This window comes from Eschrichtius robustus, chromosome 17 (genome assembly GCF_028021215.1).
Source record: "Eschrichtius robustus isolate mEscRob2 chromosome 17, mEscRob2.pri, whole genome shotgun sequence".
NCBI lineage: Eukaryota > Metazoa > Chordata > Mammalia > Artiodactyla > Eschrichtiidae > Eschrichtius > Eschrichtius robustus.
The window spans coordinates 9,753,480-9,777,465 of NC_090840.1; the positions used below are offsets into that span (position 1 = coordinate 9,753,480).

Sequence of the window (23,986 nt, forward strand, 5' to 3'; positions counted from 1 at the left end):
GTATACATACACATATGTATGTATATATATATGTATACATATATATACATTCCATTATGTATACACACACACACTGGAATATTATTCAGCTATAAAAAAGAATGAAATCTTGACATTTGTGGCAACACAGATGGATCTGGAGGGTATTATTCTAAGTGAAATAAGTCAGACAGAGAAAGAGAAATACTGAATGATTTTAGTTATATGTGGGATCTAAAAAATAAAACAAATGAACAAACACATCTAAACAGAAACAGTCATAGATACAGCGAACGAACAGGTGGTCGCCAGAGGGGAGAAAGGTAGGGGGTAGGGCAGAGTAGGTAAAGGGGATTAAGAGATATAAACTTCCAGTTACAAAATAAGTTAAGTCCTGAAGATGTAATATACACAGAGAAAATACAGTCAATGATACTGTAACGATCTCCTATGGTGACATTAACTGGACTTATTGTGATGATCATTTTATAATGTATACAAATATCAAATCACTATGTTGCACACCTCATATAATGTTGTATGTTAATTATAACTCAATAAAAATTAATACAAAAATAAAGAGTCTTCAGCAAGGATGAGGTAGGTGGATGGGTAGGGAGTGGTATGTATTTCCAGAATCAATCAGTTAGAAAAAATAAAATATCTGTATTTTCAATAAATTTATTTTTTTCTAATCTTCAGATAAAAGAAAGCTTTTCCATGAAAAACACTCAGATTACGTATCTGTCTCACTGACTGATTATCAAATGTGATATAAATAGTCAAATATACTGAATGAAGAATCAGAGCCAGTAACATCATAGAAAAGGAATCTCTGTGGCCTTCTATTATCATCATGAGTAGCAAGTTATTACAACAGTTTAATCATGGAGTTAATCAAAATTTCTCTGTTAACACACTGAAGGCTTTCAATCAAATATATAACTTTGCTGAAACGAAGAAATGTTCCCAGTATAAACTGGACGGTACTGATAAATTAGTGCTTTGCCCTCTTCAACATCGGATTCAAAATGGTGATTGTTTTTCCTAGCTGCAAGAAAAAGAAAGCGTTAATTTTTAAAAAGATAGGATACAATTTTCAAAAGCCTACTTTAAAATATTTCTTCCTATAATCAGCATTATTAAGTGGGACAATGCCAGCAAAAAGGAGAAACGTCTTACCAAATTTTCCCCAAATAAAGCAGCACCTGATTTGGAGTAGAGCCTTCCCGACAGCAGCCGTGCCTACCCTGCACCAGACCCCACGTGGTGCTCACTCCCCCTTCATTCAAATGCCTACTACACACCTACTGTGTGCATGGCTTGATGCACGGCCTGGGGATGGCAACATCCACAAGGCAAGGTCCAAACGCTCAAGAAGTCTTGTCTAGGGCTTCCCTGGTGGCGCAGTGGTTGAGAATCTGCCTGCCAATGCAGGGGACACGGGTTCGAGCCCTGGTCTGGGAGGATCCCACATGCCGCGGAGCGACTGGTCCCGTGAGCCACAATTACTGAGCCTGCGCGTCTGGAGCCTGTGCTCCGCCACGGGAGAGGCCGCGATAGTGAGAGGCCCGCGCACCGCGATGAAGAGTGGCCCCCGCTTGCCGCAACTGGAGAAAGCCCTCGCACAGAAACGAAGACCCAACACAGCCAAAAATAAATAAATAAAATTTAAAAATAAAAAAAAAAGAAGTCTTGTCTAGTAACCACACAGAAGTTTTTATAGACTAATCAGGAAGACGCTTCAAGAGGATGGAGAAACTGGCAAAGCTGAGGCAGTGGAGAAGGGAGGCATCTCCCCCAGGTAAGGCAGAAATTTGAAAAGCAAGGAGGCACAAAGAAGTCACATGGCTAAACTTTAGGTGTGAGGGGGTGAGGGCTCAGACTTTACCCTAAAGTCAAAATAAAGTAAATACAGGCTTCCATAGCATTTTCAGAAAGAGGGATATTGGAAAATGAAGGCCATGTAGCCGTGCCTGTGACACTGCTGCAGAAAGCCTTGCTCTGCTCTCTGCTGTTCTCATTCACTCCTACACACAGGGCATGAGAATGTTTCTTGGGACTAATACTACACATGCGAGAACTTTTTTTTTAACTTGGGGTTTTTGTAATGAAACGACCCACTCAACTGAGCACAATTCTCAACCACAGTGAACTCAGGAGGAAGCACTTTACCTGCGAGTGTGGACGGAGGGTTGATAAAGCCTCAGGGCAAGCGTGAAGCGAGGATGCAAACAAAGCTCACGGAAATCTTCCCGGGGCCGCGACTTGCCGGAGTGACGCCCTATCCCTTGCAAGTTGTGTTCGTAGCTCTGTCTTACACCCGTATCACTCAACTAAAACTCAAGCATCTATAACCAAATTCTCAATTTACCCACAAACATAACATAGCATGACTATGCCTGTGTTTTCATCATGAGAAAGCAGGCAAAGCGTATTAACTTTCTCCAATGTGCCAATACCTACAGACAGGCAGCCTTAAAACCACAGACCGATGAGTATAGATTCAATTTACATAACTGTCTTGGAAAAGTAAGATCTAATTCTCAGAGAATGTCATAATTAAATCATTACCCCTAAGAAGAGTAATTGGAGGGGAATCTAAAAAAAAAAGTACTCAAGAAAACAAAACAATCTTTATGCTGTTGTTCAAGAAATCAGCCCACTTTAGAGTATACAATACTGTTAACTGAAATAACTGTCCTGATTTGATTTGAATGACTAATATCTCAATTTCAGGGCTTTCACATGAATTAATTTTTTTAAAAGTTAAACCTACAGAACATTTATGGAGTAAAAGTACACAGAAGTTCAGATGAGGGCAATTTCCTTCAAAACCACACTAGGGTGATAAAATTATAACCCCTGCCCCATATTACCTTCAGCCACAAAGAACTCTGCTAAATAAAATGCAGCCCTCACAGCATTAGGCGCATGGGAAATGCCTTTTAATTTTCCCCACTCATAAGGAGCTTTCTCTGGATGCCACTGGACACCATATACTGGATACTGGTATCCTGCACAAAGAACACAGACTGGTGAGTATTAAGTAGTAACAATGGTCTAGGATGTTACTTACAATTAAATTATGTTTTACATCCTGTGTAAAACATTATTTTTATAACACCCAATGTCAGACAAAATTAAACTGTGCACATTCTCTCAGACACAAACAATTTCAGTTCACAGTCAATGTGAAAGTTCACAATACAATATTTCACTGACTTACAACCTTTTATAATTTGAAATATGATTCGCTTTACTAGGTGATCAGAGTAGAGTGAAATAACTGAGCCTTTGAATATATCCCAGCTCAACAGTCAAGTGCACATCTGATTAGTCACACGTTTCTTCTACAACTCTCTTCCCCCCACTTCATACCGCGTTTTCATCCCCTCCTATAATGACATTCACATGAGCATGAACTATGCCAGCATCTTTAGTGTCCTTTTACGTAAGTCTCAGGCTAAACTGTGTCTCTCTCTCAGTCTATGGAAAGGTTCATGGTTTCATGGTGCCAATTTTTAAATAGTTTTTAAAAGCTTAAATTTGGTGTGAAAGATTTTTGGTAATGTACTTCATTTATTTTTAGAATTCTTAAATATCTTTATATACAAAAATGATACGATCCCTAGGATTTACTCTAAAAACTAAGCTGGTATGAGGAGAAAATAGATATGAAACAAGAATGGCCACATAAATGTGATAGTTGTTGAAGCTTAGAGAAAGGTACCCAGGGGATCATTATATTAGTCTACTTCTAAATATGGTTTTAAAATTCCATAATTTTTAAAAAATATGTGTAATATTTACCTTCTGAGAAATATCTATACTCATCTCTTTTTCTCTTCACATATGCCTTTCCTCATTTTAATTGAAAAAAAAATTCTCCCTCTATTATTTTTGCTTTGAAATTATAACCCTGACTACCATGGGAAAATACTTAGAGAAATGAATTATCCAAAAGTAGAGATATCTAGGGAAAAGGGCATTGTCCTCATATCCCATGAGACTCTGCTAAGAGAGATCATGTCAGAAGAAGGAAACCTATTTTATCCTAGCCTTCTTCAGTCTAGATTCACAAGAGGAAAGAACCTACCAGCAAGTAGCTCTGGTCACTCTACTCCATCCCTCCCCACTGTGCCCCTCCCCTCCCTCCTTCTTTGTGACAAATTCTCTTCCTCTCATCTGGAACCACATGTGATGCCACCAGCCGGAGACCCATGGGCTGGATGACCAGGAAATTAACTGTTACACACAGGTAACTGAAAGGCAGATCTTCTAATATATTTCTTTGAGATATGAAAAGTATTATTTAGAATAAGAAATACCCTAAGTGGTGGCGCAGTGGTTAAGAATCCGCCTGCCAGTGCAGGGGACACGGGTTCAAGCCCTGGTCCGGGAATATCCCACATGCCGCAGAGCAACTAAGCCCGTGCGCCACAACTACTGAGCCTGCGCTCTAGAGCCCAAGAGGCACAACTACTGAGCCCACGCACTGCAACTACTGAAGCCCGCACGCCTAGAGCTCGTGCTCCGCAACAAGGGAAGCCACCACAATGAGAAGCTCGTGCACCGCGACCAAGAGTAGCCCCCGCTCGCCGCAACTAGAGAAAGCCTGCATGCAGCAACAAAGACCCAACACAGCCATAAATAAATAAATAAATAAATAAATTAATTAATTAATTAAATTTATTTAAAAAAAGAAATACCCTAAGTGATAAATTGTAATAAAGATTTTTCAGATAGATACATAGGTGAATGGATAGGACAGAGATACACACTGACATTCAGAAACAAGTTGAGATTTACTCTTTTTTTGTAAACTGCGTCACTAAAAGATCAATGCAGGTTCCTGACAACTCTAGGAATCATGCGCCCTGGCTCACTAATTTAGAACAAAATATCAAGAACAGGAAGGAAATGCGCAAATAAGAGCATCTCAAGTGTTTCTATCTAGTAGGTGTCAGGAAATTTTCAGAAGATAAAAATTTCAAATGAGCCTGGTATGATGACATAGCCAGGAACAGAACCAACAGGAAGTCCTATTCCCTAATTTCCAAGCCAATACTCTTTCATTTAAATAATTACTCATCTATTCAACATCTATTGAGATTTCCATAAAGTCCTGGAAACACAAAGAATGACAGAGTCCCAGCTCTCAATGAGCTCTTAGCCTAGGAGGAAAGATAGAACATGAGGAAATAAGTGCAAAGAGACATTCCTAGGAAGTGCAGAGCAAGTATAAAGCAGGAGCACTGAGGATGTGGAGAGAAAGGATAACAGGCAGGGATGGCCTCCAGGAGCTGACCACTAACCTGAGTTCTTAAAGCTAGCTAAGAGGTCATCAGCAGAAGGGAATGGGGAGGAAGGAAAGCTTTTCAGAGGAGAGGAAAGAACATAAGAAAAAGCACAGGGGCAAGAAGTGCTGCTCTGTGGAGGGCTGTGTGTACTGAACAGGGTGCACGGAATCCAGGCCGGCGATGAAGGCGGGGAAGACCATGAGTAAATGACTGGGAAATCCAGACTCCATCCTCCAAGTGCTAAAGAGCCACTGAGGAGCCTTCTCCCCAGGCAATGAGGTCAGACTGGAATCTCGGGGATTGCTGGTGACCAGCTGGAAGGCAGATTTTTGGAACAGTTAGGAGCTCCTGCAGCAACACAGGTGGCAGGTGGTTAATGCTGAAGTCAGACAGGAGGAATAGAGAGATTCGGGAAGAAGAATTCCCAAGAAGGATTTGGGAAGTAGAAAGTGGCATGGACTTTTTAGATGTGGAGGATGAGGGCAGGAAGTCAAGGACAGCCAACCCTGGATGATGTGGTCAATGGCAACGCTGTCAACTAAAGTAAGAAATACAGGAGGGCAAACAGGGTTAGAGAGATAAGTTCAGAGTGCTTCACTTCAGACTGGATCCATCAGCCTTCCCCAGAATTCCGGGGAGGTCGTTTCTGAACCTTCAGACATCTGACCTCCCCCAACAAGACAGCCAGTGACATGGCCACAATCCGTGAATAACGTGAACCACTTCCGCTTCGTCCCAGGTGATTCCAGTCTAGTACTCGGGCCTCGCCAGTAGCACTAATCAGTCTCACCAGCTCAAAGACCACCTACTGCTTCTGCAAGCTCTCATTCAAGGTATTTTGCTTCCTTGTGCACTTGTGATTTTTTGGCTATGAACCAATCACTTTCCTTAAAACCTCAGATGGAAACTTCTTAAAAGTCCCAGATAAATGGAGGTTCCTCCAGAGAGAACTACTGATATTTGTTTCTGCCAGGCACGTTGAGGCACTATCAGTCCGAGATAAATTCAAACACACTTCTTGACTTAAGATGTGCCGAACTTCCCAGTCAGTATAGCGCAGGCCACACTAGACTGGCCTCTCATGAAAACACTCGAGGCTTATTGATCTACCAGCCCACCCCCTTAGCGCTACGGTTCAGGATGGCAAACTCTCGGTGCAGTTCTGCAGGCAGGATGCACTGAGGGTCCAGCCTTTTGAGTCCTGCTCCATGGGGGTACTCTCCAGGGCGGGGGCTCCTGAGGTTCATCTCAAGCTCTCCTGACTCAATAATACGGCTGCTTTACATACTCCACTTACCTCCTGCAATTTAGGGCCTGAATACCCTTACTGTCACTTCGTCAATGTATTTACTTAGGAAGATGTTTTTCTGTATGTCAATCACATTTTGTGTTGTTGTCTGGAGCATGTACTTAATCTGCATTATTGCTAGAAATAGGAATCGCTTTCTCCATTTATTTCTTCATCCACTCTCCCCTTACTCTTCACTTCCCTTTTTCATCACCCTATCACAGAAGGTGACCCAGGTAAACCACAACTGGTTTGGAACATGGGCAAAACAGGTCTCCTGTCTCCAAAAATGCCCTAACTTCTAACTTCAGTCCCCAAAGTAACATGGTTTTATTCATAAGAGAACTATAAAATCAAAATTAATAAATATAATAAGTACAATAAAGTGTACGTCTGCAGTGATACATACCTTCCATTGTTGAAATAAACTCAGTATAACCATCTGTATTTGTAGTTAATATACTGAAAAACGCCTTTAACTTTTCATTCATTGTAAAATTCTAAAGTGCAAAAATAAAAACAAAATAATTACTTCTGTAGTAAATCTAAATGCATTAATTTCATTGTGTTATTAATGTGATACCTTCACAGAGAGGCTCCACTTGTGGAAATTTGCAGTCAGAGGTTCTACTGCTAACGACAGCAACAAGTCAGCAGGAAAATTCTGGAACATTCTGCTCTGCAATGGACCTGAAATAATTTAAGCATAAAAAGAAATAATTTAAACACAGAAAAAATAAAATCCATTGAAGTCACTGATCTACAGCCAGAGAGAGGCCATTGTTAAGACATAATCAAGATGACTAAATGATATGCAAACACATCCGTTTCCACAGAAGTATTCTAGTCAAGCACAAAATAAGTTTAACACACAATTCCAAATATGTTCTATGCTTAAGTACTTTTCTTCTAGAATTGTAACATAAATAACTAAAATTCTTCAGACGTGATAATGAGCAGGCTAGCCATAGAGTAAGCAGAGGATTTTAAAATGAGTTCTCTAGACAGCGCTGAAAAACAGGTAAAATATACCACATGTGTATATATTTGTTTTCTCAGGAAAGGACCCAGAACTTTTAACACATTTTCAAAGGTATCTGGGACTTAAACGGCTAAAAATACCAACAACGTAGGGAAAAACATTAACCAGGCCAAGATAATTCTACTCACTAAATAGATCAAAAGAAGCAATTTACCACAATGAAGGCTCTGGAGTGTGACACAGACATACACCAGCAAAGGGATAAGAAAATCCTGATGGTGTTCAAGGCCCTAATGCCAGCTGTCCCTAAATGAACCCCTCATTCAGGATGCTAATGGCTTCCATTAGAATCCCAGAGCCCCAGATAATAAAAATCCACTGATACCTTACTTCAGCAGGTTTCATTCCTTTTTTTGTATAAACTCGGTTTTAACCACATACAACCAAAAGAGACTGACCTAATACATACACCTCCCACAGGATTCTTACAGTAATTAAGTGAGATAATATGAGAAAGAGCTTTGAAAAGTATAGAGCATTTTATAGATTCAATGTATAACAACTACTACTTTCTATCCAAAATCCTTATGAGAACGAACAGGAATGGTTGGTAGCATTCAATTCTGACGATTCAGAAATCAAGTAACCTACAAGAATCATTATCTATTTACACGGATTGGTAAATAAAGAATTTGTCTGGTCTTTGTCCTGGGTTCCTGACAGGGAGCTTTTAAACCCTTGGAATTTCCTGACTGATAGGCGTGTCTTTGTAATGCTAACGAGGTGACACAAGGTGGCCCCTGGACAGCTTCAGGATGAGGCTGGTTATCAGGAAAACTAACCACGTGATTATAGCAGGTCTGACTTTACCTGGCTATGTAGTGCAATGGACATGCATTGGACTTCTAGAGTAGGTCTGACTTTGAGCTAGCCTGATCTCCAGGGATGAGACAGGGACTGGAGATTGAGTTCAAAAACACGGCCAATGATTTAATCCATCACGCCTTCACAATAAAGTCCCGATAAAAACTCTGAGCACCAAAGCTCACCGGAGATACAGGGATGGTGAACATATTGATGTGCCAGGAGGGTGACGTGCCCTGACTCAACAGGGAGAGGGCATGAAGTCCTATATTCCCTCACAGACCTTGTCCCATGTGTATCCTTTACAGTAAAACTCTTTATTGCAAACATAGCACTTTCCTGAGTTCTGAGAGTCAGTCCAGTTAATGATTAAACCTGAGGGGGATTGTGGGAATCCCAAGATTCATGGCCAGCTGATCAGACGTACGGGTGGCCTGGGGGTGTGACTTGTGGCTGGTATCTGACACAAGGGCAGTCTAGTCACGGAGATAACCTTTAACTGGAGTCTGTGCTAACTCCTGGTGGTTAGCACTAGAATGGAATTGCAGTGCACCCTAGCTGGGATGGAAACAGAGTACACAGCCAAGGGAAAAATGCTGACTATAATAATAATAGCTAACATTTATTAGGGTAATATTCAAAGTGATTATCACAGTACCTGGAAAACATTATCTTATTCAATCCTCACAAAAAAATCCTAAGAGGTAAACGCTTTTACAAATCAGGAAATTAAAGCTAAGAGAGGTTAAATGATTCCCCAAGGCAGAAGTGACAAAGCTAGGACTCAAAACCAAGTCTGATTTTAGAGTTTTTAATCATGCACTGTCCTGACGTCACCAGAAGCAAAAAGTTATCAACATTCAAAATTCCTTAAGCCATCTTTATAACTCAGTACAAAAAGTGATCATTCACATCTTCAGCCTGTGTAAATAATTTAAAAATTAACAAATGTTATGAACATTTTTTTACTCTGATATTTGCAACTTACTAACCCTGCCCAGTTAATAGTTTTTTAAGGATCAAAAGAGAATTCTTACCTCTAGTGAAGTTCAGTGGCATTTTAATTCCAACAGTATCTGTGAGGGTTAATAAGCTCTCCCCACTGACCAGATACGTAAGCTCTTCAAATCCAAGGCAGGTCCCCCACGTGGGAAAATAGTCTCCATTACCAAAACCCTGTGCAGAATAAAGAGAAAACTAAGTTTACTCAAACTTTTCAAAATAAAAATTATACATTTGGTTTGTCATACAAGATTGGCACCTGAGGTATACATGGCTTTCTAAGGAGTTTTCCAGGATCAATAGTAGTAGGCTATCACTTACTCTCTCTTCTATCAGTAGGCTATCACTTAATCTCTCTTTAGATCAAGCTCCCACGTAATAGTTCAGGTTTAATTAACCAAACTATCCAAACTCAGTTGTGCTGGGAAAGATACAGACATTTGCCAGTCAACTACCAAACAACACATGTAACATTCAGGGACTGTAAATATCAAAGATAATGCTAGATAAATGCCTATTTATACATTTTCTACAAATCTTGTTGCTTTAAGTGACTGTCCAGTTTTGAACATACTCTGAATGGAAGTCTTTCCTCCATTATCTCAGAATTTATAGTAACAGCTGCATTATACCACCTTCAGCTAATCAGATTTAAATCAGGTGAAAGCGGGCTTCCCTGGTGGTGCAGTGGTTGAGAATCCGCCTGCCAATGCAGGGGACACGGGTTCGAGCCCTGGTCTGGGAAGATCCCACATGCCGCGGAGCAACTGGGCCCGTGAGCCACAACTACTGAGCCTGCGCATCTGGAGCCTGTGCTCCGCAACAAGAGAGGCCGCGATAGTGAGAGGCCCGCGCACCGCAATGAAGAGTGGCCCCCGCTTGCCACAACTAGAGAAAGCCCTCGCACAGAAACGAAGACCCAACACAGCCAAAAATAAAAATAAATAAATAAATAAATTAAAAAAAAAAAATCAGGTGAAAGCCATGATTTGGAAGGAAAGGAACAGTCGGCAAGCAAAAGTAAAATAAAATTTCAGAGAGTAAAAGCTGTCAACTAAAAAAGTACAAATGTACTCGGTTTCTTCAGAGGAAATCACAACAACCAGTGTGACTGGGGGAGATTCCAGCGACTGAACTTTCTGATTAACCAAAGATTAAACCCATATGTGCTGACAGTTACAAAAATGGGTTTTGTAACTTTTCTAAAAGCAGTGGTTTTCCTGCATAGACTGTAAAATGTAACAGTAACTCATTTTAAATGAGGAAATTGTTAGGGAGTTTTTTTCTGTTCTTCAATGAGAAAAATATAGAACAGCATTAATTCCTATACTTCCTACCTCAAGATAGGATTTTAATACTTTTATAGGCAAGTCTGAAAAATTTTATTTTTAGAAGTTAGAATTGTAAATGTTATGTTGAAGGGTCTTACTGCATTCACTTACAATAAACACAAAAGAGGGTTGAACTGTTCTCTGTTTCCATATGCACCAAATTTGATTTCTGAACTAAATGTTAAATCCCCCCTTGCTGGGACCACGTCTTTTGTTTGTTGTGATCAGCAGAGCAAAGGACACAGAGTGGAACCGAATAGATCTCACAGAAGTCACTTCTCAGGGCTTCTTCATCAGGGCCTGTGGACCCCAGTGGCTACAGCTAAATGGAAGTTCAAGGTTGCTAAGCTTTTTTCTTTGCTTTGAAACCTTCAGGTAGCTAATTACATTTTTTTAAAATTTATTTTTATTTATTTATTATTTTTGGCTGTGTTGGGTCTTCGTTGCTGCGCACAGGCTTTCTCTAGTTATGGCGAGCAGGGGCTACTCTTCGTTGCGGTGCGCGGGCTTCTCATCACGGAGCACGGGCTCTAGGTGCGTGGGCTTCAGTAGTTGTGGCACGCAGGCTTCAGCAGTTGTGGCTCGTGGGCTCTAGAGCGCAGGCTCAGTAGTTGTGGTGCACGGGCTTAGTTGCTCCGCGGCACGTGGGATCTTTCTGGACCAGGGCTCGAACCTGTGTCCCCTGCACTGGCAGGCGGATTCTTAACCACTGCACCACCAGGGAAGCCCTAATCACATTTTTTTAAAATAGGCCTTTGGGTCTTATGGGTTAGGTGGCTCCCTTTTTTTTTTTTTAAATTGAACAAGCCAGTTACATGAGTCTTTATATGCAAAGGAAGAGTGGCTTTATAATGTTCATATATATGCTTTCCAAATGCATTTTAAATCACTCATGTTATAAAATTTCAATTTTGTTCGCTAGTTTTTCCAAAAAATATCCACTGAGCGTGTCCTAAGTACATGGAACCATATGATATAAAATGAGGAATGCCTCGAAGGGTGTCAGAGCCATGCGATCTGATGAGACATGAACAGCTAACTTCAAGATATTCTGCCTCTGGGCTTCTCTGAAAAGCTGGCTAAGGCACAAATTAGGGACAGGGTAGAAAGAAATAGCCTAAGCAGATCTGAAGTAGGAGGACACAGAGTCCTCCTGGTATATGGAAATACCAGCCTGGCTGCAATTACCTGCACAAGCAAAGTCTGGAAAAGGTGAGCTGTGGACACACTATATATCTTGACTCAAAAACTATAAAAGGCTACGGGTCATCGAGCCAAGCCATTAAAAGTTTTCAAACAAGCATCTCATATTTCTTAAGGAAATTCTTAAGGTTGGGGGAGACAGTAGGACCAGCAAGATTAATTAGAAAATTGCTGTTAACAGTTCAGGGGAGAAATAGCCAGGGTCTGAGCTATGGTGCAAAGGCAGGAGCAGTGTGAGACTACAAAGGAATCGAGAGGCTCTGCAAGTCACTGCACGGAGATGAGAATTAACAACACATGAACAGGGACTTCCCTGGTGGCACAGTGGTTAAGAATACGCCTGCCAATGCAGGGGACACGGGTTCGAGCCCTGGTCCGGGACGATCCCACATGCCGCACAGCAACTAAGCCCGTGCGCCACAACTACTGAGCCTGTGCTCTAGAGCCTATGAGCCACAACTACTGAGCCCGCATGCCACAACTACTGAAGCCCACGTGCCTAGAGCCTGTGCTCCGCAACAACAGAAGCCACCGCAATGAGAAGCCCACGCACCGCAACGAAGGGTAGCCCCGCTCACCGCAACTAGAGAAAGCCCGCACACAACAACAAAGACCCAACGCAGCCAAAAAAAAATAAAAACCCGAAAAACACAACACACGAACAATGCCCAGTACATAATGAATACAGCTTACTCAGCCACCACGAGGGCCTGGTTCACGTTAATGAGCCCAGAGAGGGCCGGCCAGCAGGGCTCTGAGGGCTCCCTGGAGCCCAGAATTAAATGAAGCGCAGAGAAAATGGGCAAGAGCTGCCACTGGCTGGAAAAGAACAGGCACCGCGAAAGTTAAAGGTGTGACGAGACTAGGGTAATTGTGCAGGAAGTATTACCACGTGCTCAAAAAAAGAACTATCCTCGTGGAAAATTACAAAAACTCACCTTGAATAATAAGAAATAACTGAGGTTTACCTGTATGGCCAACTTGTAAAATATTTTGGCCACGTGGGCGTAACCTGACTTCATGAGGTTAACACCTCCTCCAGGGAAAAGGATTCTGAAACAACATCAAACAGGGTGCATTTCAACCCCTCCCCACTTCCAGAAAATAAATAATCTTTTTATTTTAAAACAACTTTTCCTTATTACGTAAGCAGCAAGATCATTAGAGAAAATGAGAAAAATTAGGCAAAAAGAAAATACAAAATATTTACAATCCCACCCATTTGTAAACTATTGCAGTTAACAATGCATTTGTGCATATTCTACCAAACTTCTTGGATAAACAAGTTTATTTTTGAAATAGAGTGTGGATAAATTAAAGTAAAATAAATGGGGGGAGGGGAGGAGAGTACACACAGCTAGAAATCAAGTAGAAATAAAATTCCAAGTATAGCTAGGTTTAAATTAAGATGATCAGAGATGCCAAAATCAACTACAGGTCCATAATCATGAGTCAGGCTTAGCTCACAAAAAAAAAATCTGTTTTAACAGTAAAGAACAAACTAGTCATAAAAATATAGTAGGCTAGAATTAAATATCCATGGAATTTTAAATTTATTATTATTACCCTGAAACCTCTTTAGAAATAAGAATGGTGTTAGAAAATTTTGAAAAAGAACACAATTACCATTCTAAAAAAATTCTAGGAAAAAAAAGGGGAGAGTCACAAACATTTGACTTTATTTTACTCTATCCATAAAGGAGAGAGACAGAAAAATATTTATGTTTTCATATCAACTTTTTAAACTAACTCTAAAAAGCTCTTGGGCTTCCCTGGTGGCGCATTGGTTGGGAGTCTGCCTGCCAGTGCAGGGGACACGGGTTCGAGCCCTGGTCTGGGAGGATCCCGCATGCCGCGGAGCGGCTGGGCCCGTGAGCCACAGCTGCTGAGCCCGTGCGTCTGGAGCCTGTGCTCCGCAACGGGAGAGGCCGCGAGGGTGAGAGGCCCGCGCACCGCGATGAGGGGTGGCCCCCGCTCGTCGCAACTGGAGGGGGCCCTCGCACAGAAACGGAGACCCAACACAGCCAAAAATAAATATAAATAAATAAATAAATTTATTTTAAAAAATAAAAATAAAAAAAATAAAAAGCTCTTAAAGTAACTAAGGATATTCAAAAGAGATTACAAAGGTTGGATTAAATATATTAAAATTTTTGAAAATACTTAAATATGAATTTGAGATATGTGAAATATCACTTTTGAGACTGTGTTCATTCCGTAATAGGTACTAGCCCACAGAGGCAAAGATGGGTAATTTTTGCTGTTAGTGAGATCATGGTCTAGTAGGAAAAATATAAACTATAAGGCAGAACATCTGCCACAAAACCAAGCAGAAAACCCTACAGTTTAAAGTGGCTTAATGAAGACTCATTAGCAGTTCTCCCTTTTCATTGACTGAGTATTTAAAAAGCTGCCTCTGAACAAACTTGGTATGTTTAATCTCAAAGTCCATTCATAAAGTAAAACTTGACTGTCCGTCTCGGTTGACAAACTCCTTCAAAGCAAGGCTCTGCCTTTCCACCTCTGCAAGCCCCGCCCCACCCCCCAAAATAAAAACTGCATACAAGGCTCAATAAAGGTGCTTCTGAAGTGGCATTAGAGTCCTGCTCATTGTCTGCTGTATATTTTTGAGGTTCCACCATATACTCTCTCCTGGACTTATTTATCTTTGTCCATGCCAAGGTACACTGCATATAACAGGCATTGTAAATGTTTCACTAAACTGAACTAACCTTACTGTAAATATTTACTGATCCAAACTGAGCTGAATGCAAACGCCTGTTTGAACATAGCTTTTTTAAAAAAAAATAGTAATAAATGAACAGTTTTCTAAAATTTTTAAAAAGTTCTTTTTATAAAAGCTTTACAGTAAAATAGACTCCCTCCATCCCACTCCTGATCAGAAATAACCACCACTATGGGACTTCCCTGGTGGCACAGTGGTTAAGACTCTGCCTTCCAATGCAGGCAACGTGTGTTTGATCCCTGGTCAGGGAACTAGATCCCACATGCATGCTGTAACTAAGAGTTCAAATGCCACAACTAAGGAGCCTACACGCCACAACTAAGGAGCCCACCTGCTGCAACTAAGACCCACTGCAACAAAAATAAATAAATTAATTAATTAAAAAAAAAAAAAAAGATGGGTGTTCTCTAAAAAAAAAAAAAGAAAAAAGAAATAACCACCATTAAAATTTGTTGTGTTGACCTCATATATGTTATACATATCTCCTTACCCCAACTTTAAAAACAAAAGTAAATGGTAGTATACTATACACACCACTATGTGCCTTGCTTCTTATCACGTGGTTCACAGAACAATAGTGATTCAGGGCAACCTCTATAGATAGCCTCATTTTTTACCTGTGCATAATATTCTATTATATGCATATAGTCTATTTTTTTATCCAATTCCCAACTGATGGACTGTTGGATGGGTTCTAAATCAAAGTATTTCAAATAATTCTACAATGCATAAGTTTGGGCCTAAGTCTTCACATAAGGGGGGATTATATTTTTCTTTCTGTTTTATTAATCTTTTTTTTTTACTGAAGTATAGTTGATTTACAATGTTGTGTTAGTTTCAGGTATACAGCAAAGTGATTCATTTTTTTATACATATATGTATGTATATGTATGTATGTATATATTTTCTTTTTCAGATTACTTTCCCTTATAGGTTATTATAAAATATTGAGTATGTTCCCTGTGCTATATAGTAGGTCCCTGTTGGCTATCTATTTTATATACAGTAGTGTGTATATGTTAAAAGGGGTGATTATATTTGTAAAATAAAATTCCTTCTGAAGGATTTCCTGGGTCATATGGTATGTGCAGTTTTAATTTCAATAGATACTGTAAAACTGCCCCCAAAAGACTATATAACTTACACCCTGATGGAAGAAATTTTCACCTATTGAGGTATGGGGACATCATCCTGGCTTACACATGATTTGGCTTGAACTTTACACTAACTAGAACAGCCTACCTTATGGCGCATCAAACAAGTGCTGTACAACTGCTTTAACCACTAAGAAAATAATGCATTATCCAGAAGTTTCAAAAAAAGTCCACTTTGAAGACAGGGATAAATGTCTCCCCTTCCTATGACGCCCATGCTAGCAGTCCTTCAAAGATAAGGTTCCCTTCCCAGACACCAAGGTCATGCTGACTCGCTGTATATGTGCTAATCTGTCTGTCAAAACCTTGAAGGAATGTACCCCTGTTGTGTTTGATGTACGTTCTTTGTTCTGTCAAGATATAAAACCGTGTTTTTCCAGAGCACTTTCTTCCTGGGCTATAGTCCTCCATTTGGCTCAAATAAAACTCTCTTCTATTCCTTACTAATTGTTTATTGATTATTTGGATCAACAACTCCCATAAGTAGAGGATAAGAACACTGTTTCCTCACACCCTCACCACAGAGTACTAGCACATTTTCTGCTCTTTGCTAACCTGATGGTTTTTAATTGCTATAATTAGCTTTCCTCTAATTGTGAGTAATGTTGCACATTTTTTCATATGATTAAGAGGTGTTTTTTTTTCTGCGAGCTAAGCAATCATATCTTTTGCGATGAAGCTAGAGGATATAAAACTTTTTTCCAAGTTCTACTCAAGTCACCTTCTGAAAAATAACCAATTAATATCCTCATTCTTAAGACTTATACATCCCCTAAGCAAGCAGTATGCCACGGCCTCCAAAGTGGCTTCAAAACATTTAAGACAAGCATTAAAAGAATTAAGACTATGTCGCACATTAAAAAAAAATTGTGTGTTGTCTACTGTGTAACATTTATTTCTTAACCTGCCTTCTCTCTGCAGGACTTCTGCACCTCTCAACTCAGAAAACTAATATTACACCACTGTAAGATAGCTACATAGAAACGTGTGTTAAATTTATATGTACTTTTTTGCATTGCTTAGACCTCATACACGATATTAAACCAATGTTGGCAACTTACCCATTAATAGATTTGAAAAGCTTTTCATACTCTTCATCTTTAAGATCAAGCCTGAAAACAATAAAAATAATGACAAAACATCCATTTCCAAAACTTAAGAAGAAAAGTAAGCCTCTAAATGAAGTCACCACATTAATTTTTAAAAGCCGGGTGAAAAATAATTCTTAAATATTGGACTATATTACCTCTCTGCCTTCCTGGAGGCATTTTTTTCAAACTACATGAAAGCCAGATACTTATATCCTTGTTTTGCTAATCAGACAGGTAAACATGTTTTCCTCTGGTCTAATGTAATTTGATATTGTGAGGTATGTGTTAATATGCAAAACATTAAAGACCATGAGATTTGGGTACCAGTCATTTCTCTGCTAGCCAAGATAAAAAAAAAAAAAAAAAAAAAGGTAAGGATATTCAGTAGTTTTAAGTAAAGACTAAGAGATTTATTAGCATACCTATCTTAACCACAGGAAGCTTTGGCAAAAAATATAAATGCCAAGTCCCTGCTTCAACCCACCCCTACCACCAACTGCAAAGGTCTCAGAACTACTGTGTATTCACAAGTCAGAAGAGTTCAGATCTAGGTGGTACAGACTACATGCAGGTCCCTACAGATGGGCCTAATTTGCCCAGGTAATTATTCTGAAGTTCCCTTCATCAAACATCTGGTAACGCTTTCCTAACAATCACCACATTATTGATGATTTTATTCCCTTCTCCAGAGAAAACCTATGGGATTAGTCTGTGACAATTGGCTACAACCTTGAATTATGTCACAGTAAGACAGGTTACTCTTCCAGAAGTTTGACAGAATGAAAGAACAAGGGAAAAGAGCATCCTATTTATGAATTCTTGCAAGAACTGTCCTACGTTTAGCAGTCTTCTGGTTGTATAAGAGAATAAAAAGGCATAATGTCTTCTCAACCTGCCGAAAAAGAAGTAGGCAAATGTCAACTACAGTCCATTTCTGCCCCACAGGTAAGTTTTAGGGGGCATTAGGACACTTCTCCCATTATTAAGGAGATAGCTATGATGCCCAGAACGTAGCTGTGCTTTGCCAGAAAACTCCTCTAGGCTCTCCTCTAAGCCCAAATGAGCTGTGCTGTTCAGAAATTCATAATCATCGTCCTCTGGCAGAGAGCCACAAAGCAGTGGGTGACACTGCATGGTGCTTACCACTATCTCAAATGGAGGATAAATGGGCAGGTGGCTGGGAGCCGGGAAGTGACAGGAAGATGACACGTGAGTCCCAGTATTCTGCCAGTTCAATCTCCCTGAACTGTGCCAACAAAGAAGGAACCAGCAGGGACCCAGAATCTTCCCCGTGGATATTTAAAGCAGATGGGCAACTACCACCACCAGGAACCAGAACGGATTCAGATCACCCAGCTGCGCTGCAGGGGCTCCGACCAGCTAGCCATGCAGCCTGTAGCCTGCAGTCACTTCAGTCATTCTAAGTCAACGGCTCCCCCATCGCCCATGACTGAATTTTCGGGCCCTGTTTATCACTATTAAGGGGCTTAACTGTTGGTTGGGGGCAGCGGGTGTCACAAACTCAAGTGCCTCAGAGGCCTTGCAGGCAAAACAGACCAGGTCACATTCTTTGAACACAGATGGTGCTTCCATGCTATTAGACTTTCTTGAAACAAAAGACCCTCTCAATAAGTTCTTTTTAAAGAAAACAGCGAGAAGTCTGGTAATGATGGCAAATGACACAGCTTCAGCAACGTGAAAAGGAGTGACAGGAACTGTTGCCAATGGAGAGCACGTGCTCCGTTTAAAATGAGCTCCAGATAATTGCCTTCAAAAAAAAAGGAAGCCAAAAATTCAGACTCTTAGGAAGTCTTCTGACGTGTACATATTTTAAGCACTGCGTGAATGAGACACATTCGTAAACCAAGAGCAGCCTGTGGGCAACCACATGCCAGCTCTCAGGTGCGGGATGCTCTGTGGGTCTCACTAGTCCTGCGGCGGGAGATCATTATAAGCTGAGTGCACCGGGCACCTGAGGGCGAAGGCAGCAGACAGAAGGAGAAAGGACACCGAAGACAAACTTCTTCAACTGCTCCGGGATGCTGTCTAGGCCTCCTATCCTCCTCCTTCTCCCCTCTGAACTGCAGAAGTTGGTCCCCAGCATCCGAAATTCAGAAAGGAATCCAACGTTATCGGTGTGATCACTTGTCTCATTCTACATTAGGCAATCCTCTGCAGGTTCCTCTGGGAATTTAGCTGCCATGCATTACTTTGTTTTTATAGGATCACATGATTCTAATTCTGAGCAATATACCTTAAAGTGAACTTTGGGAACCCAAGCTGGAAATTAACCTGAATGCTGACAGTCACGTTTTCAGTATCTCAGTCTTAAGGCCCAGTATTCTACAAATCATCAGTTTCAAAACTTCCCTAGTTTCAAAACTTCCCATTTCAAAACTTCTGTCATTCTCATCTATTCCTCCCTGTGCCCTTTCATTCTATTACTCGTCAGGTCTTAATTGATTTTTTTTAAGATCATTTACCCATCGACCCTACAACCACTGCTCTAAGCCAAGCCCGTCTCACTTCACACCTAGCCTACTCACACCTAGCAGCCATCTCTGAACTGGCCTACCTGCCTTTTTACTCTCCATCTCCCACCTGTGTTATCAGCACTATGTCCTAAAAGAAGAGCTTGCAGAAAAAGCTTCCAGGATCAAAACTTTGCAACATTGTCCTAAGGACTGTCCAGAGCCTCTGCCTCAGCTCTAAAATGCTGCTGTTATCTGGGTTCCAAATAAGATTTCATTTGAAAAATCAGATCTGCTACTAAAAAATTGAAGACTAATGTCAAAAGCGAACGTTCATCTTGGAGTAGAGACAGTTAAATGTAAAAGATCAAGCAAAAAGACAATCTTTATGAATCTAAACATAAAACCATTTGGTGGTACCATTCTCAAAATTGTAATATTTGCATTTTTAGTATTAATGTTCTTTTTGAGCAGTACTTTTCTTTGTTACAATTTTTTAATGGGAAATTATTTACAAAAACAAGTTGCCCAGAGCAAATAGTTGTGTTTTGTGTGTGAAATCACTTATAATGGATTAGGTGAGGGTGCTGGAAGACCCTAAAATATAACTAATTTTGGATGATAAGATAATATCAATACTTACAAGGTTTTTGTTAAAAAATTCAACTCTTTCCAAATCAAAATGACATGCATCATTTATTATCATGTCATGTCATGAATATGACGTGAATCATTTTATTATGCTAGGTCATTATATCACAGAAATAATGTACCTCCTTTAAAATTGCAATACCTATAATTTATACTGAAGCAACACTGCTGTATTAGTCATTTCCAAACTTCTAGAGTAGAGCGCAAAGGTGTTTTAAAAGTCCTCTTCTAGAACACTCCTTGACTCCCTAAGTGTTTCCTTATCCTAATATTACGGGATGAAGCTGGTGAAGCTGTAGACGCTTTCACTCCATTACTTTCACGATGTCTGATGAGGATCACCTTTTCTGGGGTAAAGGTAACTCATTTCATTCTCTGTCTAATACACATGCCACATGTCTAACGATATCAAAGACGCACAGAGCTTCATACTTTAAATGACTTAATAAGAGACTCCTAAGCATTAGATGTGTGACAAGAATCAGGTGTGATGTTAACACACTTGAATGATGTGATCATAGGAGAGAAAGCATTCATTTTAGAGATAAAAGATAATTTTAGAGATAAAACAGCAGTTGCAGTTTTTATTGCTCAGTGTAAAAAATATCGAATCATACCTTATGGGTACCACTCTCGCACCTGCGGACTCCAGATACTTTACATAGGATGCAGCAATATAGTATTTTCCCAGGATTTTCATGTTCTCACTATGGCACCTTTGCATTAATATTCCTAAATTACAAAAAAAAAGTTTCAGTTTCAAGCAATTTCCTTTTTTCCTGCTCAGAAACTGAAACACATCACCCTAGAAATGTCACTACTTTACTCATTTAATTCACAGGATTAAATATGAAGCTTCTCCTGAAAGCACATCTACAGAATTTGGGAAAGGAATAGTGGAGGCTGATCCGAGTTTTAAGTAGCCTTCTCTCTTGCCTCATTAGGGAGGCCAAATAAGCCCCCAAAGTAGGTGTACAATAGCACCAGCCTTTTCCACAAAAGCTAGAGTCAACTTCAGAGTACAGATCCTTCCATCTAGAAGGAGGCCTCTCCCTTCCCACACACACACTCTAAGGCACATCGTTTCCTTGACAACAAAGTAAAGGAGTGAAAATACCTTCTATCCATATCTCTCCAACATCATCAACACCACCTTAATCCAAGCAACTAATATCTTGCGTCCCCCCGACCCCAGACTATTATAATAGCCCCTTAAAAGGTCTCTCTGCATCCTTTCTTAAACAGCTGCCTTCCAACTCCAACCAGTTCTCCACATGGAAAGAAATCTGATGATATCACCATTCACTGTTTTGGCATATATTACTGAATCATACTATATACCAGGCACTGAACTAGGTGCTGGGGACACATGAGTGAACTGAACAAACAAAATCCCTGCTTTGTGGGCTTTAATGCCAGTGTGCGGAAGGGAGAGAAAAGAGGAAACACAGTAAACAAGATCAAAAGGGTAAACAATAGTGTGATGGCTGGTGGTAAGAGCCGAGAAGGAAAGTAAAGCAGCAGAAGAAGGTGTGTGTTTGGAGAAGGAAGGGAGGGTCCAATCTATAGGAAAGAAGAAAGTCTCTTAAATGCGGTGGCCAGGCAAGTCCTCTCTCAGAAGGCAGAACATGACACTGTCGGCAGGACTTCAGAGAGGTGAGGGGGTCAGCCACATGCGGGTATCTGGAGGAAGAAGGTTCCAGGGTGAGGGAACAGCAAGTGCAAAGACCCCGAGTCAGCTCTGCGCCTGTCCCACTGCAAGGAGTGCCTTGTCTGTGACTAGAGTCCTGTGTTGGCAAGGGGACAAAGTGACAGGAAAGGAAATCAGAGAGAGAGAGAGAGAGAGATCAAAGCAGCAGGGGGTACCTCCTTGCTTGCACACTTCCATGGGTTCCTAAACTTTCACAAACTCTACAGACCCTGATGCTCAGGCCCACCTACCGCTCTGGCTGCCTCTTACCCCTGAAACCTCAGCCCCAGCACAGCACTGACATCCTGGACAAATCAAAACACATCTCTCCGGAGAGGATACCTGTGCCTGTATCGCTCACTACTTCACCATCTGGAACACCTTCAATGTCTCTGTAGGCCACCTGACAGGCAGGGCTGTCCTTATCAGTCAGTCACCTGTATCCCCAGCTTCTTACAATAACTGGCATTCATCAGGCACTCAGTTAACATATATGCCACATGCCAAACTTTGTTCAGTAAGACTGCTTTTCTCCTCATGGAGCGGTAAGATCGCCCTTATTAAGGATAGTAAGTTGGCAGGGAAAGAATTAGGGAGCGTCATAGAAAATGGAGTCGTTGCAGGGCAGGCAAGGATGAGGTGCCACAAAGGCGGGCTGGGCACATGTGGACGCAAGGTACCAGAAAGGAGAAAAGTACAGTAGAGTAGGTAAGTTCCACCAACTTCCCCCCCCCCCGCCCCCTCCCCATCCTGGGACAAGAGCTCGGCTATATTCCCCGCCCCTCAAAATGGGACCAAAATTCTACCCATACTTTGAGGCCATCTCATGAATTTCGCGGCTTCTTTTCTTGGAATCCTTTTCACTCCTAACTCAGTGCCTTGCACACAGGTGTTCAGTTAACTATTTTGTCTTAACTGATCAGGGTAAACCAAAAGCTTACTTTTTCTATATTTGACCCTGGACTTGTTTCCCAGAAACCACTGTTTCTAGCAAAGGGAAAAGAATCACTCCTCTTCTTTCCTTTTTCCCTCCCCTCTGCACCCACAATTCCCAGAACACTACATGAGATTATACTTTGAGTTAATTCCCCTGGGAGATTCTAACCACTATTTTAAATAGCTTATAAAATAAGGCATTCCGACTTCCAAATACTGATACACAACACATTTGAAAACTGGGCACTACCAATATACATGAAAAAATGCTCATCTACTTTCTATTTAGTTACACAATACAGTGCCCATCTTCGGGGGGCGGGGAAACAAACAAAAAACAATATGAAAGGCATAACACTACAGCTAAAATGAGACCATCTTAACTGTCCACACACAAGCTACTTTCTGCAAATTTAAAATCCGGGCTGATTTCTCCTGGGTTGCTTTCCCCTGCCCAGTCTCAAATGTCTATTCTGGCAATGCAAATTGATTTTACTCTCTTTTTAAAACATACATTTGTCGAAAACGAAAAATGACACGCTTTAACACCGAATAGAATTGCCATTAGGATCACACCAGCCGCTGCTGCCCTCCTCTGCTGGAGATGACAAAGACCAAGGTATACCATAATTTCTTGATTATCTAGCCAATTCGATTTTTATACGTTATAATGCATCGTTCCTCGAAATGCGCCCTCAGCCAGTGAAATTTTAATAAAGATAATGAATGTACAGAATCCGTTTAATCAGTAGAAATTCCTAGCTAAGTACAAACAAGAAAACCATCCGCAGGATTCTTCACAGTGCACCTTCCTCCCTCCCAGTTTTAAGAGCCTTGGAGTTGAGGAAATCAACGAGGCATTAATTAGCTATATTTCAGCACGATCCAAATGATGGCTTGGCCCCTGTGCTACAAAGGAAGGCACACATCCTAACCCTGAACTTGGGTCTTTCCAGGACAGGACGCAGCCGCCGCAGCGCAGCTGCTGGAGGCGCCCACCGCGGTCCCGGCCCCCGGCCCCCGGCCCCCGGCGCCTCCTCACCAATGATGGGCTTCTTGGAGGTGGGGGCGGGAGAAGCGGACAGCCCAAGGCTCGCCGTCCCGCACAGGACCAGGCCCAGCACGCTCAGCAGAAGACCCAAGCTCGCCATCGCGCTCGCCGCCTCCCGCCGCCTTTCAAAGACACTGCCGGAGCGCAGCCAAGTGAGTCAACCGCGGACTCCTGGCCGATCCGGGACTTAGGGCGGGGGCGGTGCTCCGCCGCAGGGGCCTATGGGAAAAGCTGTCCCGGCGCG

General features: G+C 41.2%; 1 protein-coding gene across 1 annotated transcript; it reads right to left on the bottom strand.

The window, feature by feature from the left end:
- Positions 1–100: 100 nt before the first annotated feature.
- Positions 101–23,943, bottom strand: GGH (gamma-glutamyl hydrolase). The gene is made up of 9 exons (XM_068526023.1): positions 23,734–23,943; positions 20,683–20,797; positions 16,914–16,964; positions 12,921–13,005; positions 9,454–9,592; positions 7,154–7,260; positions 6,980–7,070; positions 2,859–2,996; positions 101–1,030 (listed from the first exon to the last, which is right to left on the bottom strand). The coding sequence occupies exons 1-9, from the start codon at positions 23,840–23,842 to the stop codon at positions 909–911; spliced, it is 957 nt and encodes a 318-aa protein (XP_068382124.1). The 5' UTR covers positions 23,843–23,943; the 3' UTR covers positions 101–908.
- Positions 23,944–23,986: the final 43 nt, after the last annotated feature.